At 45.8% G+C, this 21,742-nt stretch overlaps 1 protein-coding gene and 1 long non-coding RNA gene across 5 annotated transcripts; both read right to left on the bottom strand.

Moving 5' to 3' along the window:
• Positions 1-7,034: 7,034 nt before the first annotated feature.
• On the bottom strand, positions 7,035-7,357 carry LOC140578584 (uncharacterized). Its single transcript, XR_011982847.1, has 2 exons — positions 7,294-7,357; positions 7,035-7,075 (listed from the first exon to the last, which is right to left on the bottom strand). It is a non-coding gene; the product is annotated as an uncharacterized lncRNA (long non-coding RNA).
• A 3,086-nt stretch (positions 7,358-10,443) lies between these two features.
• On the bottom strand, positions 10,444-21,023 carry hyal6 (hyaluronoglucosaminidase 6). Of its 4 annotated transcripts, none has more exons than XM_023792141.2 (5): positions 20,725-21,023; positions 13,272-13,340; positions 11,992-12,983; positions 11,249-11,338; positions 10,444-10,987 (listed from the first exon to the last, which is right to left on the bottom strand). In XM_023792141.2, the coding sequence occupies exons 3-5, from the start codon at positions 12,910-12,912 to the stop codon at positions 10,526-10,528; spliced, it is 1,473 nt and encodes a 490-aa protein (XP_023647909.2). In that variant the 5' UTR covers positions 12,913-12,983; positions 13,272-13,340; positions 20,725-21,023; the 3' UTR covers positions 10,444-10,525. The 4 variants fall into 4 exon arrangements, with proteins under 4 accessions (XP_023647909.2, XP_072568959.1, XP_023647905.2 ...); XM_072712858.1 differs by lacking the exon at positions 20,725-21,023 and adding an exon at positions 19,786-19,835; XM_023792137.2 differs by lacking the exon at positions 20,725-21,023 and adding an exon at positions 19,740-19,799.
• Between the last annotated feature and the right edge of the window lie 719 nt (positions 21,024-21,742).

The raw sequence follows: 21,742 nt of genomic DNA, 5'->3' as shown, positions 1-21,742 counted from the left end.
CCCCGTCTGCCTGGGGGGCCGGTCAGCACCTCTGTGAGAGCTCGCCACTTCCTCTGCCCTCTATTGGATGCAGATGTTAGCATGTCGCGGCTCTGGCGCCTGGACGGACAGAACACCCCCGGCACCATACGGGATTTGTTTTGTTGCCGGGGATTCAGAGCCGTCTGCCCCCGCCGAAACCCACCCCCTCCTGGCAGTAGTGTGTTCTCAGCAGTTTCAGTGGAGACAGGCTTCCTCTGACCCAAAAAAGAATTAAAATTGGGGGCCCGAGTAAGCGTCTTGGCGGAAACCACACTCCCATAGCTGGGGCCGGCTCTTCTGAGCGACTCACCATTAGAACTGGTGAAATGGTTCATTCTGATCCCAGTGGATCAGAAGTCTTCCCGATTGGAAATGCCCCCATTGTTCATAGTGAACCAGTATGACCAGTTTAGGAAGGGGTAGTGAAGGCCAGTTGGCTCTGTGATCTCCATCCCCATGTTCTTGTCTGCTCTCTTATAAGTTCATTCTGCTCTGCAACTGGAAACTCCCCTTGAATCCTGGAGGCTGTTAAAACTGGGCATCGACCTCCAGCTTGGGATTCTGGGAGTAATAATGAGAGTCGTTAAATAGTCATCTGGGTATTCATCTAGATTGCTTTAATTTAAAAAAAAAAGATACAAATGTCATATAATTATTGCAAATACAGTAAATATGCAGGTAAAAACAAATGTGTACTAGATATTGAGGTTTATGCCTGTCAGAGTCAAACACAATTGACAGTGACTCATCAGAGCTGCTAACGCGCTTTGATTCATCACGATCTACAGCTAACATTGGGGATTTGACTTCTGCAGCTGCCAGAGTGATTATATCACTGCTGGCTCCATACCCTCTAGAAGGGCCGTACATTGGTTTGTCCTGCTGTCTGACTCCATACTCTATATACATGTGTTTCTGTATCACTCATAGTTGGAAAAACTGCCTCATTTTGCCATGGGGATGAATGAAGTATCTCTATTACATTTATTAAGCAGACAATTTTATCAAAAGCATGACCAACTGAGAAAGCAGGGCTCCTGAAACCATACTGTGAGATTTGAACCCATGACCTTCTGATCATAGGCAGCGAGCCCTAACCCACAGTGCCACACAGCACTGCAAACTGCCTCCCTCAGCCAAAGCTGTGTGATACTCTGGCCAGATGTAAAACGTGCATTTGATGCTCCAGATAACGGGGTTGTTTATGCTGGAGGGGCGCTTTAAAGGCAAACTGCCGAATCGCAAGATTGCAATGGGCTGCGACACAAAGCATGGAGGAACGTCATTAAATGTAAGCGCAGGTTCACGCACCATCGCCCGTGTGATACTGCTCCCATGTGCTTCCCAAGGCTCAGGGTTTAGCTTGACAATGCTGCAGAACACGAGCTGAGGTTTGATTATTGAAATACTGATAAAAGTTACTGGGATTATTCTACTCTTGTTAATAATCATTTCATTATACCTCAGGCACTCATATTGCTGAAAGAGGAAAGACTACAAGGAAAGAATTATAATTATAAATAATAACAATAATAATAATAATAATGAATGGTAAACTGATTAAATCTGTAGTAAAACTGAGCAGTAAATATGGCAGAATAGCCCAATGTCTTAGTTATCATGTCTCTTATTATTGTGAATAATCATTGTGGTCAGGGCTTACAGCTATCAGTGAAGCGAATGATGGTGGTCTTCAGTAGAAACCAAAAAACCAAGGCAGACAGACCACATGGAGCTGAGTGTTGCTTTTTTGTCTTGTGATGGAATCTCTCTGAAGCCATGAGAATAAAATAAATAAATGTAAATGAGAATTAACGGCATGCGGAGCAGAGCAGACCAGACCGGAGCGGAGCAGAGCAGAAACATTGAAGATGTTAGTGCTCCCTCTGAAATGTCGCTGTGGCTGGCATTTTGAATCATGGTTATTCACAGAGTGAATGACTCCTTTAAGAAGGTCGGGAGGCTGAATTCTCTGTGCTCCAGAGTAGCGCTTAAGTAAGGAGGCCTCTCTGTGCTCCGGAGTAGCGCTTAAGGTAAGGAGGCCTCTCTGTGCTCCGGAGTAGCGCTTAAGGTAAGGAGGCCTCTGTAATGAACCTTAAAGCAGCAAGATAAGTAGAATTTACGCAGAGAAGATATAGGAGAATTCAACAAACAAACAAACAAACAAATAAATTTATTTTTGTATGCCGCATTATCACAACATTACATCGTCTCAAAGCGCTTTACAGCATCCCCACCCAAAGCCCCCAGTGAGTAAGCCATAGGCGACAGTGGCAAGGAAAATCTCCCGAGAAGGAAGAAACCTTGGGAGGGACCAGACTCAAAGGGGGAGCCCATCCTCCAGGGGGCAGCAGAGGGAACCCTAACCCTAACCCTAACCAGACTCAAAGGGGGAGCCCATCCTCCAGGGGCCGGCAGGGAGAGTCAAATACAGTAAATTCCTATCGGGGATGCCCCCATAGTCCGAGATCTTATGTTAAGCAGTACTCACCCTGGACATGCTTAAATCTATGCTGAAAAGGCTTTTAAAACCTGAATGTCGTTCATGTGATTCATTTTAAATGCACCTCTTTATTAGCTTTAATATTTAATTTTGTTTTATTGTATGCTTCGGTTTCTGCCATCATGCTGCCATTTTGCCCAGGGTCCTTTAGTAAAAGAGATCCTGCTAAGAATGTTAATGTCAAAATACAGCATGTTTAGGATAACTGTAAAGAATGGTTAGTTTTTATGATAAATAAAACATCATTATTCCTATGAAATGAAAATGAGTTGATAGTGTAATGTTTTGTGCAGTGTTACAAAATTACATAATTATACTACTTGTGTTTCATGCCTTCATGGCTGTTGGACCAGCTCATCAGGTTCACAAGGATACTGGAGGGTTTGTGGCAGTTTGCCCAACCAGTCTACATGTGCTTTGTGGACTTGGAAAAGGCGTATGACCGTGTCCCTCAGGGGGTCCCATGGGGGGGGGGGGGGGGGCCATCAGGTCCCTGTATAACTGGAGCGAGAGTTTGGTTCACAGTGCCTGTAGTAAGTCAGACTCGTTCCCAGTGGGTGTTGGACTCTGCCAGAACTGCCCTTTGTCACCAATTCTGTCCAGATGTTCTTATAACTTTTATGGACAGAATTTCTAGGCGTAGCCAAGGGGCGGAGGGGGGTCCGGTTTGGGGGGGCTGAGGATCACGTCTTTGGCATCGTAAGGAGCCAGCTGAGGTGGTTCAGGCATCTACAGTATCTATGACGCCTCCTGGACGGCTTCCTGGGGAGGTGTTTCGGGCAGGTCCAACCGGGAGGAGACCCTGGGGCAGACCCAGGACACGCTGGAGAGATTACATCTCTGGGCTGGCCTGGGAACGCCTTGGTATCCCCTGGGGGAGCTGGAGGAGGTGGCTGGCGAGAGGGAGGTCTGGGCATCCCTGCTTAGACTGTTGTCCCTGACTGGTTTTCTAGCACTTTTTCCTTTAACCTTCCACACCATGTGTGGTCTCCATTTTTATGTTGCATTTTCTGAGCCAGGCTTATAAAACCAATTATTGTCACATCTTGTAACTGGTGGTAAAGACACCTCATAATCGCCCACTTTAATAGTAAATTAACACCACATCTGGCTGACTGGTCCACATCTCCCTTGCAATGGCGCTTAAGTTCTTTGAGAGCATATCATGGTAACATATTACTTATTATATTGAGCATGTTGCTTTTGTTAAACAGAACATGCTTTCAGACAGCTGTCTCTGAGCCTCAGTTCTGGTTCCTCTGACACTGTAACGCTGAAGCTTTGCTTTTCACTAAACATCACAGCAGTTTTACCCTTTGAGCTATTTCTGACTTTAAGTGTATGTGTGAAAAAATGCCTTAATACTACAGAAATGTCAGCTGTCTTTTTTAAAACTAAATCCATGATAAACACAGGCAGACAGGGAAAAATATATCAACTGTTGTAGGACAATATCGCACCCAAAAACTGTCAACTCTATATACCTAAATAGTTTTCCATTATGACTCATATACACTAGTTTTATAACCAATGGCTGCACATTTTCCCTTTTACTTTGCATGACAGTTTTATAGAGGAAATTGTAACGCTGGCAGATTCCCTACACAGAGCTAAGTACTGCGGTAATTGCTATCTGCAAAATGACACGTTTATATGAGTCCCAGCAAAGCCCTAAGAAGAGTGTGGACCTCAGTGTCCCAGGATACAGCAGCACACATAACAGCACGCTCTACGGAAAAAGCAGCAATGCTCGGAAAACATCTCTGGCTAAACCCGAAGCAGTGTTTAGTACTTATAAAAACAGTGCCGAAAATGAAGGGTCATGCAGTCATGATGCTGAGATTACGGCCTCTACCTTCCCAAACATCAGCGTGGAAGACACAGGAAACACCCAAGCGTTCATCTGAGACAGGCTGTTGCAGTCAGAATGGCAACTCAAATTTGGCAATGGGACTGCAATTAAAATTTTGCACAGAGCCCCGAAAAGGGTTGGGCCTGCCCTGGTACTAAAGATCTTGTATCAACCATGAAAGCTGCACTCAATCTAAAGATTTAAATATTGTTTCATAAATAGACCCCTTATGATGAATTATAGCATAGATCCACGTTTTCCTTTGCCCAGACGTGGGTCACCGGGCCCCCCCCCTGGAGACAGGTCTGGGGGTGGGGCTCGATGGTGAGTACCTGGTGGCCAGGCCTGCACCCATGGGGCCTAGTCGGGCACAGCCCAAAGAAGGCACATGGGTCCCCCCTCCAATGGGCTCACCACCTGTAGGAGGGGCCATAGGGGTCGGGTGCAGTGTGAGTTGGGCAGTGGCCGAAGGCGGGGACCTTGGCAGTCTGATCCTCAGCTGCAGAAGCTAGCTCTAGGGACATGGAATGTCACCTCTCTGGTGAGGAAGGAGCCTGAGCTGGTGCACGAGGTCTGAGGTTCTGACTACATAAAATCGGGCTCACCTCAATGCATGTCTTGGCCTCTGGAACCAGTCTCCTTGAGGGGGCTTGGACCCTCTTCCACTCTGGAGTTGCTCACGGGGAAAGGCGCTGAGCAGGGGTGGGCATACTTATTGCCTCCTGGCTGGGCACCTGTACATTGGGGTTTACCGCGGTGGACAAAAAGGTAGGCTCCCTTCGCCTTCGGGTGGGGGGATGGGTCCTGACTGTTGTTTGTGCCTCACAACTGTTTGGGCAGTTCAGAATACATACCTTTTTTTGGAATCCTTGGAAGGGGTGTTGGAGAGCGCTCCTCCTGGGGACTCTCATGTTCTACTGGGAGACATCAATGCTCATGTGGACAATGACAGTGAGACCTGGAGGGGCATGATTGGGAGGAACAGCTCCCCCGATCTGAACACGAGTGGTGTTTGGTTATTGGACTTCTGTGCTCGTCACAGATTGTCCATAATGAACACCATGTTCAAGCATAAGGGTGTCCATATGTGCACTTTGCACCAGGACACCCTAGGCCGCAGTTCAATGATCGACTTTGTGGTTCTGTCATTGGACTTGCGGCCGCATGTATTAGAAACTCGGGTGAGGAGAGGGGTGGAGGTGTCAAACGATCACCACCTGGTGGTGGGTTGGCTCTGCTGGGGAGGAAGCCGGTCAGACCTGGCAGACCCAAGCGTATAGTGCGGGTCTGCTGGGAATATCTGGCGGAATCCCCTGTCAGAAGGAGCTTAAACTCCTACCTCTGGCAAAACTTCGCCCATGTCCCAGGGGAGGCGGGGGACATTGAGTCCGAATGGGCCATGTTCCTCATCTCCATTGTGGAGGCGGCTGACCGGAGCTGTGGCCATAAGGTGCCTGTTGCGGCAGCAATCCCCAAACTTGCCGGTAGACACCGGCAGTGAGGGATGCCGTCAAGCTGAAGGAGATCTATCGGGCCTTTTTAGCCTATGGGAGCTGATGAGTACCGGCGGGCCAAGCGGAATGTGGCTTCGGCAGTCGCTGAGGCAAAAACTTGGGTATGGGTGGAGTTTAGCGAGGCAATGGAGAACGACTTCCAGACGGCTTCGAAGGAGATTCTGGTCCACCATCCGGCAGCTCAGGGCGGGAAAGCAGTGCAGCATCAACACTGTTTATGGTGGGGATAGGGTGCTGCTGACCTCAGCTCGGGATGTTGTGGGTGGAAGGAATACTTCGAAGACCTCCTCAACCCCACCGACACCTCTTCCAATGATGAACCAGATTCTGGGGACTTGGGGGTGGACTCACCTATTTCTGGGGCGGAGGTCGCTGAGGTGGTTAAAAAGCTCCTCAGTGGCTGGGCCCCAGGGGTGGATGAGTTCCTCAAGGCTCTGGATGTTGCAGGGCTGTCCTGGTTGACACAGACCTGCAGCATTGCGTGGACCGGAGGGTGTGTTCCAACTATAGAGGGATCACACTCCTCAGCCTCCCTGGTAAGGTCTATTCAGGGGTATTGGAGTGGAGGGTCTGTCAGATTGTCAAACCTCAGATTCAGAAGGAACAGTGTGGTTTTCACCCTGGCCGTGGAACAGTGGATCAGCTCTATACTCTCAGCAGGGTCCTGGAGGGTGCATGGGAGTTTGCCCAACCAGTCTACATGTGCTTTGTGGACTTGGAGAAGGCATTCAACTGTGTTCCTTGGGGAGTACTGTGGGGAGTGCTCCGGGAGTATGGGGTGCCGGGCTACCTTATAAGGGCTGTTCAGTCCCTGTACAACCGGTGTCAGAGCTTGGTCCGCATTGTCGGAAGTAAGTCGGACTCGTTTCCGATGAGGGTTGGACTCTGCCAGGGCTGCCCTTTGTCACCGATTCTGTTCATAACTTTTATGGACAGAATTTCTAGGTGTAACCGGTTTTATCTTGCGTTGTGTAAATTCACTGCACTGCAACTCAATGTTTCCAAGCGTGCTGATTTATTCTGCAAAAAAGATGAACGTCTCAAAGCACAGCAGTTTGGTTCGCTTACACGGGCATTTCCAAACTGCTGAAAGCGTAAGGTAATAACAATTGTACAGTAAATCAATTACAATACAAACATGTACCTGTGAAAAAGATGAACGTCTCAAAGCACAGCAGTTTGGTTCTGGAAATACAAAAACACCCGCTTTATCGCACACACCCATAACTTGGTGGCTGGCTATTTGTCTAACACACAGAACAAACAGAAAGCATACAGTATATAATCACTCGACCTCACAAAACTTTGTTCATTCATAAAGGTACATATACTTTAATAACAAAATTGTCAATAAAAATAACTAATTTTCTAAAGTAAGAGAGACAATTATAAACACGACCTACCGCTTACGCGGGCATTTCCAAACTGGGGAAAGTGTAAGGTGCGTCACTTAAAGGGAACCGGCAAATCAATTTTAAAGTCACAGAATGAAAATGCGCACACACACAAACACAGCTGACACAGTGGCAAGTAGAAATTTATTAACCATGTTACATAGGCACAGCCAGGGCGTTGAGGGTGTCCGGTTTGGTGACCTCAGGATTAGGTCTCTGCTTTTTGCAGATGATGTGGTTCTGTTAGCCTCATCAAACCATGACCTTTGGCTCTCACTGGAGCATTTCTCAGCCGAGTATGAAGCTGCTGGGATGATAATCAGCACCTCCAAATCCGAGACCATAGTCCTCAGCCGGAAAAGGGTAGAATGCTCTCTCCGGGTCAGGTAGAAGTTTAAGTATCTTGTTCACGAGTGGGGGGACGATGGAGCGGGAGATCGACAGGCGGATCGGTGCGGTGTCAGCAGTGATGTGGGCGCTGCATCAGTCTGTCATGCTGAAGAAGGAGCTGAGCCAAAAGGCAAAGCTCTCGATTTAACAGTCAATCTACGTTCCTACCCTCACCTATGGTCATGAGCTGTAGGTAGTGACCGAAAGAACGAGGTCGTGAATACAAGCGGCCGAAATGGGTTTCCTCCACAGGGTGGTTGGGCTCTCCCTTAGAGATAGGGTGAGGAGCTCGGTCATTCGGGAGGGACTCAGAGTAGAGCCGCTGCTCCTCCGCATCGAGAGGAACCAGATGAGGTGGCTCGGTCATCTGGTTAGGATGCCTCCTGGACGCCTCCCTGGTGAAGTGTTCCGGGCATGTCCCACTGGGAGGAGGCCCCGGGGAAGACCCAGGACACGCTGGAGAGTCTATGTGTCCAGGCTGGCCTGGGAACACCTCGGGATTCCCCCAGAGGAGCTGGACGAAGTGGCTGGGGAGAGGGAAGTCTGGGTTTCCCTGCTTAGACTGCTGCCCCCACGACCCTACCCAGAAAATCAGTAGATGATGGATGGATGGATGGATGGATGGATGGATGAAATAGCTTACAGAGGCAAAATTGCAATCAATGATGGCCATGTCCATCAAACCAGCTCCAAGGTGACAGTAAGTCCCATCACAACCTTATATATCAATGCAGACAGCGTTTGCTGGTAAGGTAATTCAGAGCATGAGCTGGTAATTGGTAATACCAGACTTTGAATACAATCGAAACAGAAATGGCTGTGTGAGAGTGCAGCTTTGGCAGGAGGATTTAGCCGCATGGATGGGGGGATGGGGTAGTACCGGGGAGCACAGCAGCTAAGGGCAGTGGCCACCAAGGAATGACTGTTAGTCAGAACAATAGCTTAAAATACCTTGAAGTTTTAGTCATTCCTTCTGTAAATATACAGCTGTATGAAGGGAAAGTCCTACGAGTAACACAAATGTGTTGCTTTTTCCGATTTACTGTTTGAAACGCAGCAACCCAGTGAAAGAGATCATGTTGGTAAGATGCTGAGAAGTTATGAGGGCTGTGATTTCACTCCATTGACTCAGCAGCGCTGCCCTACGGAGAGAGCTCATCACAAAGGCATCTCCCTGGCAGTCCATTGTGACGACGCAGAGGGTGGTTTGGTCTACTGTGTGCAAAGTATTCACGTTTTCATCATTCATTTTGTAACACAGAGTTGGCTGGCTGTTTGAAACCAGACAAGTGTTTTTCCTATCAACAGGGCAGCCAAGGCAGGCAGGAAGAGAGTGACAGGCAGGCAGGAAAAGAGTGACAATCCACTGGCGGCTCCGAGATCAAAGGGGTTTATAAACAAGATTAGATTACACTAACAAGAAGGGGTCATTAACAAGGAAAACACTAAGACAATAAACTAATAATGAGAACCAGGGAATGGAACAAATAAGGCCTAACAACTAGAAACCAAAAGGAAACAAGGTTAGGGAATGAGAACAGGTAATGGATCAGAGCAACACGCAGTAACCTAGCAAATACACAATCATATACAATGACTATATAAGAAAATGAACACAGACAGGAGGTGTGAGGTGACAGTGCTAATTACTGCCCCATGCCCCAATGGCAACTGTAACGCTAATGCTAGGTCTAACCCAAATGGAAACCCTAATGCTAACGCTAGTTCTAACCTCAATGGCAACCCTAACCCAAATGGAAACCCTAACGCGAACGCTAGTTCTAACCCCAGTGGCAACCCTAACCCAAATGGCAACCCTAACGCGAACGCTAGTTCTAACCCCAGTGGCAACCCTAACCCAAATGGCAACCCTAACGCTAGTTCTATCCCCAGTGGCAACCCTAACCCTAATGGCAACCCTAACGCTAATGCTAGTTCTAACCCAAATGGCAACCCTAACGCTAACGCTAGTTCTAACCCCAGTGGCAACCCTAACCCAAATGGCAACCCTAATGCTAACGCTAGTTCTAACCCCAGTGGCAACCCTAACGCTAACGCTAGTTCTAACCCCAGTGGCAACCCTAACCAAAATGGCAACCCTAACGCTAACGCTAGCTCTAACCCCAGTGGCAACCCTAACGCTAACGCTAGCTCTAACCCCAGTGGCAACCCTAACGCTAACGCTAGTTCTAACCCCAGTGGCAACCCTAACCCAAATGGCAACCCTAACGCTAACGCTAGCTCTAACCCCAGTGGCAACCCTAACCCAAATGGCAACCATAATGCTAACGCTAGCTCTAACCCCAGTGGCAACCTTAACCTTAAGGGGTATTCATCAAAACACTTTTTCTTGTGTGACTGGTTACAGGTAATATACTCCATAATGTATCTGATTGAGTCCATAAATCAGAAATGTTTTACTTTTTATAGAAGTCACAATAGGCAACATTATCTTTCACTCATCAACATTAAGATTTCTCTTGTAGTCATGAAGCCTTGAAAAGAAATAATTTTAAAGCTTTTTATTAGAGAAAATCTAGAAAGAATGATGTAAAAACAATATTCTACAAAGGATTCTACAAAGAAAACAGCGTATAATCATACTGCATATCGCTCCTTCTTTAAAGGGGCAGTTTCTGATGATGAAACATTTTCTGAGTGATATGGGGCAGCAAAAATACACAATGGCCTTTGAGTGTTAGTTATACTGAGTTTATTCTGTCATTAGATAATTTTGCTTCATGAAACAGATGGATAAACCAATAGAACTTAAAAATGTCTGTCATTTTATGAGAAGTATCTACTGTTTTAATACTTCAGCATGGAACAGGATTCTGTCAGTGACTCTGACCTACTGTGGGGAGGCCACCTTCCACTGTAAGAGACACTTGACAATGACACAAAAGATGAGGAGTACAGACAAATGAGAGAAGTGAAGGGAAAGGAAGGCCAAGAGTTCTATCAAGTTGTGCCGTGGGCGTTGGGGGAAGGGGGATCTCTCAGGCACCTCACAGAAGACTCCCGTCCAACCCTGGTAGCACTGACAGGTGAATTTGTGCTTCATTTCCAAGATGTCATCGTGGCTGAGATGCCCACTAATTCTAAAGTGAGGCCCCTGGGACCCCAGGTTGCGTTGGATGTGGAAGAAGCCGGGGTTGAGGTGCAGCATAGCACCAGAGTCTAGGCTTTTCCGCACACATTTGCCGTTCTTCTTGCACAGAGCCTTGCTGCAGAGTTTGGCTGCTGAGGTCACATTGACGACATAACGACCCAGGGAGCCATCTATGTACCTCTTCACTTCCAGGCAGTTTCTCTGGGATCATAAACAAGGAATCAGATACTAAATTCCTTCTAACCCTTAGGCAAATGTTTCTTCAGATCTTATTATTCACATGCAAGATCAGTCCTGACATGGAGTACAGCTACACACCCCAGTGTGACTGGATGCATTATGGGGGTCAGTAAGACATGCTAGTAATGTCATACCCTCATAGAGGTTTAAACGTAACCCTCGGGTGACCATTTACCACTGTATCATGGATATCTGAAGGTGTGAGGGTGAGGACATGACCACCTGAGATTGGGCATACTCCGAGGAACCCCAAAGCACCACTCCGTCCACCCCTAGGACGGCACTTTCCCCAATGGTGTGGACCAGGTCACTCTGTGGAGGAAACATTACAGATGAGTCATTCGCTTAAAAATTCCACCCTACACTCGTACCCAACAAAACATGTAAAAAAGAAGAGCGGCATCTGGGTATTTTGAAATTCAGTCTACTGAATAGGACCCTTAGCGAAACCCAGAACAACTTCAGAATTAAGAGCACAAACCACTGAACTACCTACCAGCTTATACAAGACTTCATCCCTCAGTATGACAGATTTAACAAACACAGTTACCCTGTAAGAATCTCGTTCAAAGTGTCTGCTTAGATCCTAAATTAATTGTTCAAAAGGAAGTTGATTTTACTGTTAAACAGGACAGACATTGTTGGTGTTATAAAGCTTGCCTGTAAGCAGGACAATTCCTGCTGCCCCAAACAGCTACTTCCTTCCCATTTCTGACAGGCAAGGCGAGACAAACTTGAAGAAAGTTACATTATGGAAACTAAACAGACCAACGCTGACATAACACTCACCTTCTGGCATAACACGTGATTGATGTACCATTAGGTGTAGAGTGACACACTGATGCAGCCATTGGGTGATATTATGTTTTGGGCTAACTGGTGTATTTTCCTATGGTGGCACCCAACATGCACCACCATGTCCTGCTGACTGTAGAGGACTGCATGTGCACTGCCATTGTCCTTACCTCTGAGAGCACATGGAAGGTGTAGGCATAGAAGGGCCTGGAGTAGACAAAGACTGGGAGCATGTAGTCACTGCGGGCGATGGAGGCGATTCTCAAGGCCTCCTTGACACGGTAGTGGACGAACTTGAGAGTGTTGGGCGTAGACTTAAGCTCATAGTCCAGATAGATGGAGGGATAGAGGGCGGTGCTCGATCTCCACAGCCACATTAGGTGATCGTTGCGGACATGCTCCACGCTGGGGCATTCGCCAGTGTAGCGCCGTGGGTGCTGCTTGTAGCCATAGTTGTAGCACTCCGGGAACAGGTAGAAGCCCCAGAGGCCATCGGGCCGCAGGCTTTTCCCCAGCAGCAGGGTGGAGTTCATGAAAGATTGACCGGCCCTCTCAAAATGCTCCTTGGCCTCCTTCTCGACTTTACTCTCAGGCCACCGTGGGTGAAGGCTTCTCGTCAGCTCTTTGGACTTGTTGCGGTAAATATCCTTGGAGCCCCAGTTGCGTACCCACTGCGGTCGCCAGTTCTCCCAGTCGATGACGGCCAAGCCCCGGAAATCCCTGCATGGAATGAGGCTGTCGATGTCGGCATGGGCTTTGCCAAGGTGCTTGACGAGGCTCTGGTTCTGGGGCAGGCCGCCGTTGATGGGTAGCCGCTCGCGGGAGTAGTAGGGATAGAGGCCCAGGTGGGTGTGGTAGAAGATGGTGATATTGGGGCCACTCAGGGTCTCGTTGTGGTTAGCCACGATGTCAAAGACACGCAGGTCCAGGTCGACGTGGAAACGCAGACGGCAGGCCTCAGTGGGTGCGTTCCAGACCACGATGAAGGGTCGCTGGCGCAGCAGCGGGGCCTGGGCTGGCTTGGCATCACCCAGCCCCAAACAAACAGCTATTGCCAGCTGGCCAATTAGCACAAGGCGAGCAGCCTTCATGACCCCAGGACAGGCATAGATCAATTAGTGTCCCTCCAAATGAATTTGAAAGAAAAGGAACAAGAACCTTTCTGAAAAATAAACACATCAGTGGGTTCACTTGGCAATGATAATGGAAAGTATTTGTGTAAGACTGTGGCGGGGGTGGGGGGGGTTGGGGTGGTGGTTGAAGGCCCAACTATTCTAAATTGCATAAAACAAACGGTTCTCTGTTCTCGGGGAAAGGTGCTATGCAGCTGCTAACATTATTATTATTTTCTAACTGACAAACCAATAAAGAATAAAAAGAGCTGCTATATTATAGACTGAAAAAAATGTAGACATTATTTTGTTAACCTTAACTGCCAGTGAATACCTACATCACAAACTTCAAGGACTGTTCAGAGCTTGTTTTCTCGACCTTTGCAGACCTTTGCACGACTTTATGGCTGTGGAGCAAGAAGAAAACATATCCTCAGAGAATAACGGACTAAGAGTGAAAAACAGAACTAAGTGCGACAAATGGCTTGAGACACTTGGTGACGTGGAAACATAAAGGGCAAAAGCTAAGGAAAGCTAGTCTCTGGAGATATGGTTAAGCTCTCATCTCGTTGTATGCTTGAGTTCTTCCTGTTGAAACCTTGTAGGAATGGTGCTGGCACTGTCTACTTTGCATGCATGTAATAAACAGATTCCATAACTACCCTGCCTACCTCCCTGCCTGACATGCAGCTGAGAAAATTTCCAAAAGACTCCTTCAGGTCTGTCGAAACATTGGTTGGTACAATATCATTGTAAACAAAGGCTACAATCACTTTTCCTTTTGAATGTTTGTTGTGAAATGCACCTCCCACCCACAAACCACCCATCCCTGCACTTTCTTTGCCTTGCTTACATAAGATCTCCCACCCCAATCAAACTGCAGTGGAAACTGGACTCAAACCCCAAATTTACATGTTAACATTTTTTCCTGTCCACCATGTAAGAAACTCGCTGGTGAGGCTTCATGATGACTGATGTGGCCGCAGAAGGGAAACATGAAAACTCACCAGGGATCACATCCCCTGTGACTGAAGCAGTGGTGGGGCCGCACTGAACTGGGGACAGGCAGTGACGCAAAGTCTTTATTCTTACTGGGTAAGCGCACTTCTGCCAGCAATAACATTTATTACTGAATAACATTTATTGACATTTAGTGAAGAATAAAGTTATTTCCACAAGAATTCTCACATCCAACATACTGCAGACAGATGCCCAGCACTGATGATAAAGCTTTTATTTTCCCTGAGTTACTGTAAATTGCTATAAATTCTTTCATTAGCTGCTGACAGAGAAAATTAGCCATTTAATGAAAGGCTTCAATTTGCCCCGTGGTTGAGCCAAAAAAACGTGATGGGGTTTGGGCCGACTCCCCCAAGCTTTGTTCCGCCTCCATGAAAGCAGACAAAAGGACCCCCCAGAAAACATGAGTCTCTCTGGCAAACAATTCATCTGCTTCAAGATTTGTTTCTAGAAATAGGCGCAACTGAAAGGCAACGTTAAGGCCAACACCAGTGATTAAAAGCAGATGCATGCTGGGTACAGATCCTTATGAAGATCAGACCACTTTCAGCTTCACACAGCAGCAACAAGAAGCGGACAGCGCTTTGTGGTTAAATCGCACTTAATGACTGACTCGACCCTTTCCGAAGCGAAGTCTCTGCCGATATACTGTATGAACTTGTAACATGTCTGTAGTCTGTAACATGATTCTTTGCTTATAGACTACAAATTAATATTCTTCAAAAATGTTTTTTTATCCATGTTTTTTATTTTGGTCAAGGCAGACAAACACACCTAACATTTTTCTGTGGTGTTTTTCTGAAATATAAAAGCCCCTTAAGAACATGAAATGTAATTACATTCAGCTGCCAAAATATGTCTGAAATGATTTTCCCTTCCCCGCAAAAGTTTTGGAAGAACTTAAGTGAAAATTAAACTTAAAAGTCCCTCGTCTGCATCTTTTATTTATTTATTTATTTTCTGGTTTGTGGCAAGGACATAACCACGGCATATCATACACATGTGTGTAATTGAAATACTGTGAATAGTTTGGTCTGTTTAAGAGCCACACTTATTGTGATGGTTCATATGTGTTCAATCCAGGCTGCATTTAGGGTAATTTAGAAATAATAAGGCCTACAGTGTGTATGTGTGTGTTTATACACACACACACACACACACACACACACACACACATATATATATACATACACACACACACACATATATATACATACACACACACACACACATATATATACATACATACACACAGACACACACATACTTATATGCATACATATATACACACACACATACATTATATATATATATATATATATATATACACATATATACATACACACACACACACACACACACACACACACATTCATATACATGCAGTGGTACCTCAGTTCTCGAACTCATTAGAAATCGAATTTCTTAAAAGTCGAACCAACCAGTTTGAAAAAAATTACCTATGACTCGATCTGAATCTCAGAAGTCAAACCGTGAACGCCGACCTAAGATACTGTAACTTGTACGCGCGGGGATATAAGTCACGCGGCACGTCTCTCAGCGGAAACAAAGGGTAATGCTTCAGTCTCAGCCTCGCATTCGCTGTGATAGCATCCTGCATGTTTACACTTGCTGAATACATATATTTAGACAGTAAAAATACATTTAGACAATGATAGACAGTAACAGTAATTATTATTATGTAATAAAATACATTTAAAAATAAAGATTTCTTGTTATTTATTTTAATATTAATAATAAACCATGAATACATTTAATCATAATGATATTGTTGTGTCGTGCCGAGCGGGGACTGAGCGGATACAAAGGCGCAGACGTCAGGGTTTAATTACAGGTAAGGCAGGCAAAACGCAGACGGACAATACAATGACTGTTCTGGGAAACAAACTGAAACGCAGACGAAATACAGAGGACTAATGACAATAAGCAGAAACAGCTGATCACATGGGGATTCCACACGGGGTTAACGAGGGGGCGTGGCACACGGAAGGAGCAGACGATCGGGGCTTTACACATTGTTTAGATAAATTGGACAAATTACTGTTTTGATAAATGTGCTTAGATGTGTTTAGTACAGTATATGCTCTTCTTGTTTTATCCAGTTCATTTTGTGTTTAAATGCTAAAAAAAAAACATATTTAGGTGTAATTTTTTGGGGCCGGGAACCAATTAATTGGTCTTCCATTATTTCTTATGGGGAAAATTCGATCAGAACTCGAACTTTTTAGGATTCGATCCGGAGTTCTGAACGGATTAAGTTTGAGTTCTGAGGGGCGGGGTTTGAACCAGTGACCTTCTGATGACAGGTACAGTGTCCTAACCCTGTAAGCACACTGCCCCGCCTATTTAAACCACAAATGAACTCCATCGTCTCACAGCTACAGCAGACATTACCAGGTATTAATCTTTCAGCATAAGGCACACAGTCGGGTTTCCTGTTTACAAATACAGACTCCTCTACTTATGAATGAGATACAAACATTTCCAATTACGAACGTCATTCGGAAGGTAAGTCGTTATTCAACATCATTTTAAGGGTATACGCAAGTACAAAGAACTAGGATGCTGGGAGTTCGTACGGCCAGAAGTCGTACTAGGCGGAAATTGGTGCGCAGAAAAAAAATTGATGTTGTGGATGGGAAACGAGAGCCCAATGAACACAATTTGGACTTACAGTCCTCTTCGTTCGTATGTCTGAAAGTTCGTAAGTTGAAAGTTCGTAAGTAGAGGAGCGTCTGTATTACAGGGTGCATAGGCATCCGGGGACAATATCGTCACTAGATCGGAGTCAACCACTTTAATCAGTGTAGATTTTGCATCATTTGTAAATTCTTGTTAAGTCAATAATAAAATGTTATTTCAGAGATGGACTGTTTGGCTTTCATTTGCATATTAATGTAACATTATGTGAAGCATTAGCTAACAATAGTTAACTGTCAGCATAGTCATCATAGAGAGTTTGCTATTCCTATAAATATTTAGCTAAAAGGAGCCAGTCGAGTCACAAAAACATTTTATTATAGTTGGCTGACGTCCAATGAATATCACTCAGCTGACTTGGCTTTGTTGGTTGTTAAGTAAAAGAAAAAATGCTTAGGGTAAGACGACTTTATGACCTGCGACATCTGAAGCTGACAGCTACTCTAAACATACCGTACAGGACATGAGAGCCAGCCACGTCTGTGACCCTGAGGGAATGGCCGGCACAGATTACCCTGAGGGCCTACGCAGCTCCGTCTGCTCCGATTGGCACGATAAATTGCTTTTCAGCAATGGTGAGAAATCACCAGATCCCTAAGCTATTCCTGACCACGAATGGATCTTAGATATGACCAAGTGGCCAGCAGTGAAACGGCCTGATATATACAACTCTCTCACCTGATGTGATCCGCTCGGAATATTAAGCATTTTTTGACCATTTATCCTGTGGTTTGTGCATCTTCCTGCACAACAACTCCTTATCATCTCTGCTTTATGCATTAAAGTTTTGCTTTCTGTCCCCTAGTTGCACGTGTACATTTCTGCGATGACATTGCACAGAAACCTGTCTACATAACCTAAGAGATTAAAAAAATGTGACAGAGGGTTAATTTACGTGGTTTCGGAAGAGTGCCGCGATACCCGTAAGCCTTTGAACCTGAAAGGATGGACTATCCTCTGGCTGTCGAGTTCTATCACATCGGGCAGAGACAGAGTAATTAGGCATTGATAATGGCCACGACTCCATGACCACAGACATGTGGGCTGCACAGCCTGCCCCAAGCTCCCCGCCAGACAGAAGCAGCTCATTATGGCTTCCGCAAAGCTTAGTCAGCTGGTTATTGATGACCTGTGGTAACCCCGCCTCCCTGTGTGTGCCAAACAGCATGGGCAGGAGCACATGCCTATGAGTGTGTACACCAGTGTGTCTATTCGCAAAACAGATTCCATCACCTACCTGGCTTTGCTAAGCAAGGGGCACATCATGCTCTGCCAACACTGACGCTCATGCCTTGCTGGCGGGTCGATGATTTTCACATCGCCAGACAGGGGGCCCTACCCATCCCCTGTGGTCTAGCCCCCGTCCTTGAGTCTGGGAATGTCATTCCCACATGACACGATGGTTTCCTTAAAAGCTGAACCATTATGCGTGTTGGGCCCGTCTCTGCCTCTGAATCATTTCTAAGACCCATTCTTTTCATACCCGAAATTTCCATACAGCCGGATAAAACTGAAATGTGCTTTTAGCGGAAAGTTACTGCAAAATACCGATAGGGTCCCACAGCAAGACGTGCCTTAACACAGTGACCTGCCGCACTTCTTAGACGTTCCTTCTCTGTACGTCCAGCCCAGCACTCACCTTCCCCGCGAAAGCCTGGCCGGTGTGCCTGTGTCTGCGCAGGGTCCCTCTTGCTAGATCTGAGTACATCAACTGGCTCTCTGATTTTTGGGCTCTGTTATGTCGCTATTGAACCCGCTCGGCAGATCTGCGATGGACCGACAGTGTCCTCATTTGCTGGTTTGGCTCCGCCCCCCTGACCCCATCCACGCTGGCATATGATGTAGCGATGAGACCTAATGGGAGGCACACAACTCTTCTGGATGCCATCATGACGGAGGGTGAAAGCACAGACAGAGAGCTTTCCGGAATGTGATTCAGACATGCTGCTTTTCACTCTTTTGTGAGTTTGAGTGGTGTAAAATGATGACATCATTCCATGTATGTAAAACAAAATAGTTAATAACCAATAAGAATGATTGTTATTTTATCAAATTATAATAGTGGTTTATACAAAGAGTAAAACGTAACCAAAAACAAAAAGTTTAAGTGATTGAAGCCTTGGTCTCTTGGTCGTATCTGTAAGACCGCACCACAACATCCAGCTGACCATTCTACATGCACTGCTGTATAAGGGCGTGAAAAGTACAATAATCTTGGTGCCTCTGCTGTGAAAAGACAGCTAGTGCTGCAGTCTTTCTTCCTTGAGAACTAAGTGAATTTTTATTTGCTTAAATGCTGCTCTGCCTGAATCCAGATTACAGAGGAAGATTCTCTTTATTTCTCACTTCATTCCAAGCAGCAGTTTCATGCCGTAGCTGTTTGCTTATCCAGAGCCTCCATACCAGAAAGCAGAATTACTGGTTTAGTACCGAGGTTTAGGCTGCCTGGCCTTCACTTCTCACATTTTCTCACATCAATTTATTTTTTATTTATTTTTTTACACAAAGCAGCATGACATATCTCTGAATCAGCACACAATGTTTTGCGCTCTGCATATTTACACAGAATTCCAAGAGGGAAATCCCATAGCTCGGAACAGATGGGCAAACACTTTGCAAAAACATTTCCGAATTAGGCTATAGTGTTCACTTACACCATTATACCATTTGACACACAGCTTTTAGTACTGGAAACAAGATCAGAAATGAACGTGAGGATTTTAGGGGAAATTTGCTTTAGGCTGCCATCTAGTGGTCAATAATGAGAAATTCTGAGTTGCCTTATACCTTTTGTATATTGGTCTCAGCAGAGATACTAGGCAAATCCAACCACAGTGTCTGCAGATGATCAAAATTTCCTAATTGATTATTCAATAATGTAGTGTAAGTAAAGGATGAGGATCCAAATAAAGAGTGAAACCATCATTTGCTTGGAAGAACTTCACATTAAAAGTGAATGAAAATGCAGTCGTCTGTCAGTATTGCAAAGCAGTATTTAAATATAACCACAGAATGACTGCAATGGAAAAAAACTTAGAAGGAGACACTCGGGTTGATGGACTCACCCAGTAATGCCAGGTTAGCCACAGACGCGGTAGCAGCAGGACTCACCCAGTAATGCCAGGTTAGCCAAAGACGCGGTAGCAGGAGGACTCACCCAGTATTGCCAGGTTAGCCAAAGACGCGGTAGCAGGAGGACTCACCCAGTAATGCCAGGTTAGCCACAGACGCGATAGCAGTAGGACTCACCCAGTAATGCCAGGTTAGCCAAAGACGCGGTAGCAGGAGGACTCACCCAGTAATGCCAGGTTAGCCACAGACGCGGTAGCAGGAGGACTCACCCAGTAATGCCAGGTTAGCCACAGACGCGGTAGCAGGAGGACTCACCCAGTAATGCCAGGTTAGCCACAGACGCGGTAGCAGGAGGACTCACCCAGTAATGCCAGGTTAGCCACAGACGCGGTAGCAGGAGGACTCACCCAGTAATGCCAGGTTAGCCACAGACGCGGTAGCAGGAGGACTCACCCAGTAATGCCAGGTTAGCCACAGACGCGGTAGCAGGAGGACTCACCCAGTAATGCCAGGTTAGCCACAGACGCGGTAGCAGGAGGACTCACCCAGTAATGCCAGGTTAGCCAAAGACGCGGTAGCAGGAGGACTCACCCAGTAATGCCAGGTTAGCCACAGACGCGGTAGCAGGAGGACTCACCCAGTAATGCCAGGTTAGCCACAGACGCGGTAGCAGGAGGACTCACCCAGTAATGCCAGGTTAGCCAAAGACGCGGTAGCAGGAGGACTCACCCAGTAATGCCAGGTTAGTTCTGTCGCTTAGCCGCATCATTATACATAATACGGTACATAACAACCAGTTAATTTATAACATTTTTTTGTGAAGGTATTGGTTTTGTAATGGTACTGGACAAGTTCAAATTGTTTCTGAGATTATTTAGGAATTGAAAATTAACTATATAGCCAAACAAAACTTATCTAACAACAGTCTAGCAAACATGTTGTGTAGCAGATACAAAGCAGAACTGAGAAATCACTTACTGTCTCTATGGAATGCAGAATATATCCACAAACATGCCATAAGATCTATGAGTAAATAAGGACTATCAGTCCAACAGCAAAGATGTGAATAAGTATGATTGTGTGGGAGAGCACATGCAGAGCTGAAGCAGCGATGGAAAACTTTGTTTCCTTTAACATACAAGATAATGTTGAAAATGAACCATCATTAAAGGTGCCATAGAATGCGTTTTTTTTTTTTTTTTTTGTTCTGTTTTCCACAGAAGGAATGTGGACTTGGTTTGGTAGAAAATGTCCAGAAATGGTTTTACAGGCCCATTTACGTCCCTTTAATTAGGCCCTAGAATGTAACAGGCTGTTTTGCTTTATCTGGCGGGCTTATTAATATGTTAATGAGCTCCGCTCTGATTGGCTGGCTTACAGTGAGGCACTGCGATGGCCCACAGAACCACTACAGGTGACGTGGGACAGGGAGCCTTCAGGCATCCAGCCGTAATTGTTTGTGCGGATGTTGAGGAGCAATCAGTTGCTCGGAGACTACAAATTTAGGAATTTCAAAACATATTTATTCTTTTACAAATTCAGGAATTATATTTTAAAAATGGAACAGCAATGTTTGAGATTCACGGAATGTCATTTCCACGTACCGAACTCTACCTTGACATACTGTATTCGAAAGAGGAAAGTCCGATTTTCCTTCTATGGCACCTTTAAAGTTGCAAAGCGTGCCAAGTTTGGTTTCCTATGACTGAGTAAAAATGTCTTAGCGCAACTAATTGATGGTTTGAACGCAGCGGACTAACTTGGTCCTTGCGGTGTGACAGTTTCATGTACATGAAATGCATGTGGATATTAACGCTGCACAGAGGCGCAGGGGGCAGCGGCACGCGGCCGCTTTGCGCGCTCACCCTGCATGATCCTCCAGTTTTCTTCCAAAAACATTAGCTAAACAACAACAAAAACAACGTTAGCTAATTTTAACATGCAAATTTAGTACCTAAATCGTTTCGTATGTGTGACAGAATATTACAGCAATTGA

The sequence above is a fragment of the Paramormyrops kingsleyae genome, chromosome 1 (assembly GCF_048594095.1).
Source record: "Paramormyrops kingsleyae isolate MSU_618 chromosome 1, PKINGS_0.4, whole genome shotgun sequence".
Classification (NCBI taxonomy): Eukaryota; Metazoa; Chordata; class Actinopteri; order Osteoglossiformes; family Mormyridae; genus Paramormyrops; species Paramormyrops kingsleyae.
The sequence above is the reverse complement of the archived record's forward strand: the minus strand, read 5'-3'. Positions and strand labels throughout refer to the sequence as shown.

What these genes read in the sequence shown, in the direction of transcription:
- hyal6 (XM_023792141.2), bottom strand. Translation starts at nt 12,912, where the DNA reads ATGAAGGCTGCTCGCCTTGTGCTAATTGGCCAGCTGGCAATAGCTGTT. An exon ending in CCTTCCATGTGCTCTCAGAG is followed by an intron (nt 11,339 to 11,991) that starts GTAAGGACAATG and finishes TTTCCTCCACAG; the next exon opens with AGTGACCTGGTCCACACCAT. An exon ending in CGGAGTATGCCCAATCTCAG is followed by an intron (nt 10,988 to 11,248) that starts GTGGTCATGTCC and finishes TTATGATCCCAG; the next exon opens with AGAAACTGCCTGGAAGTGAA.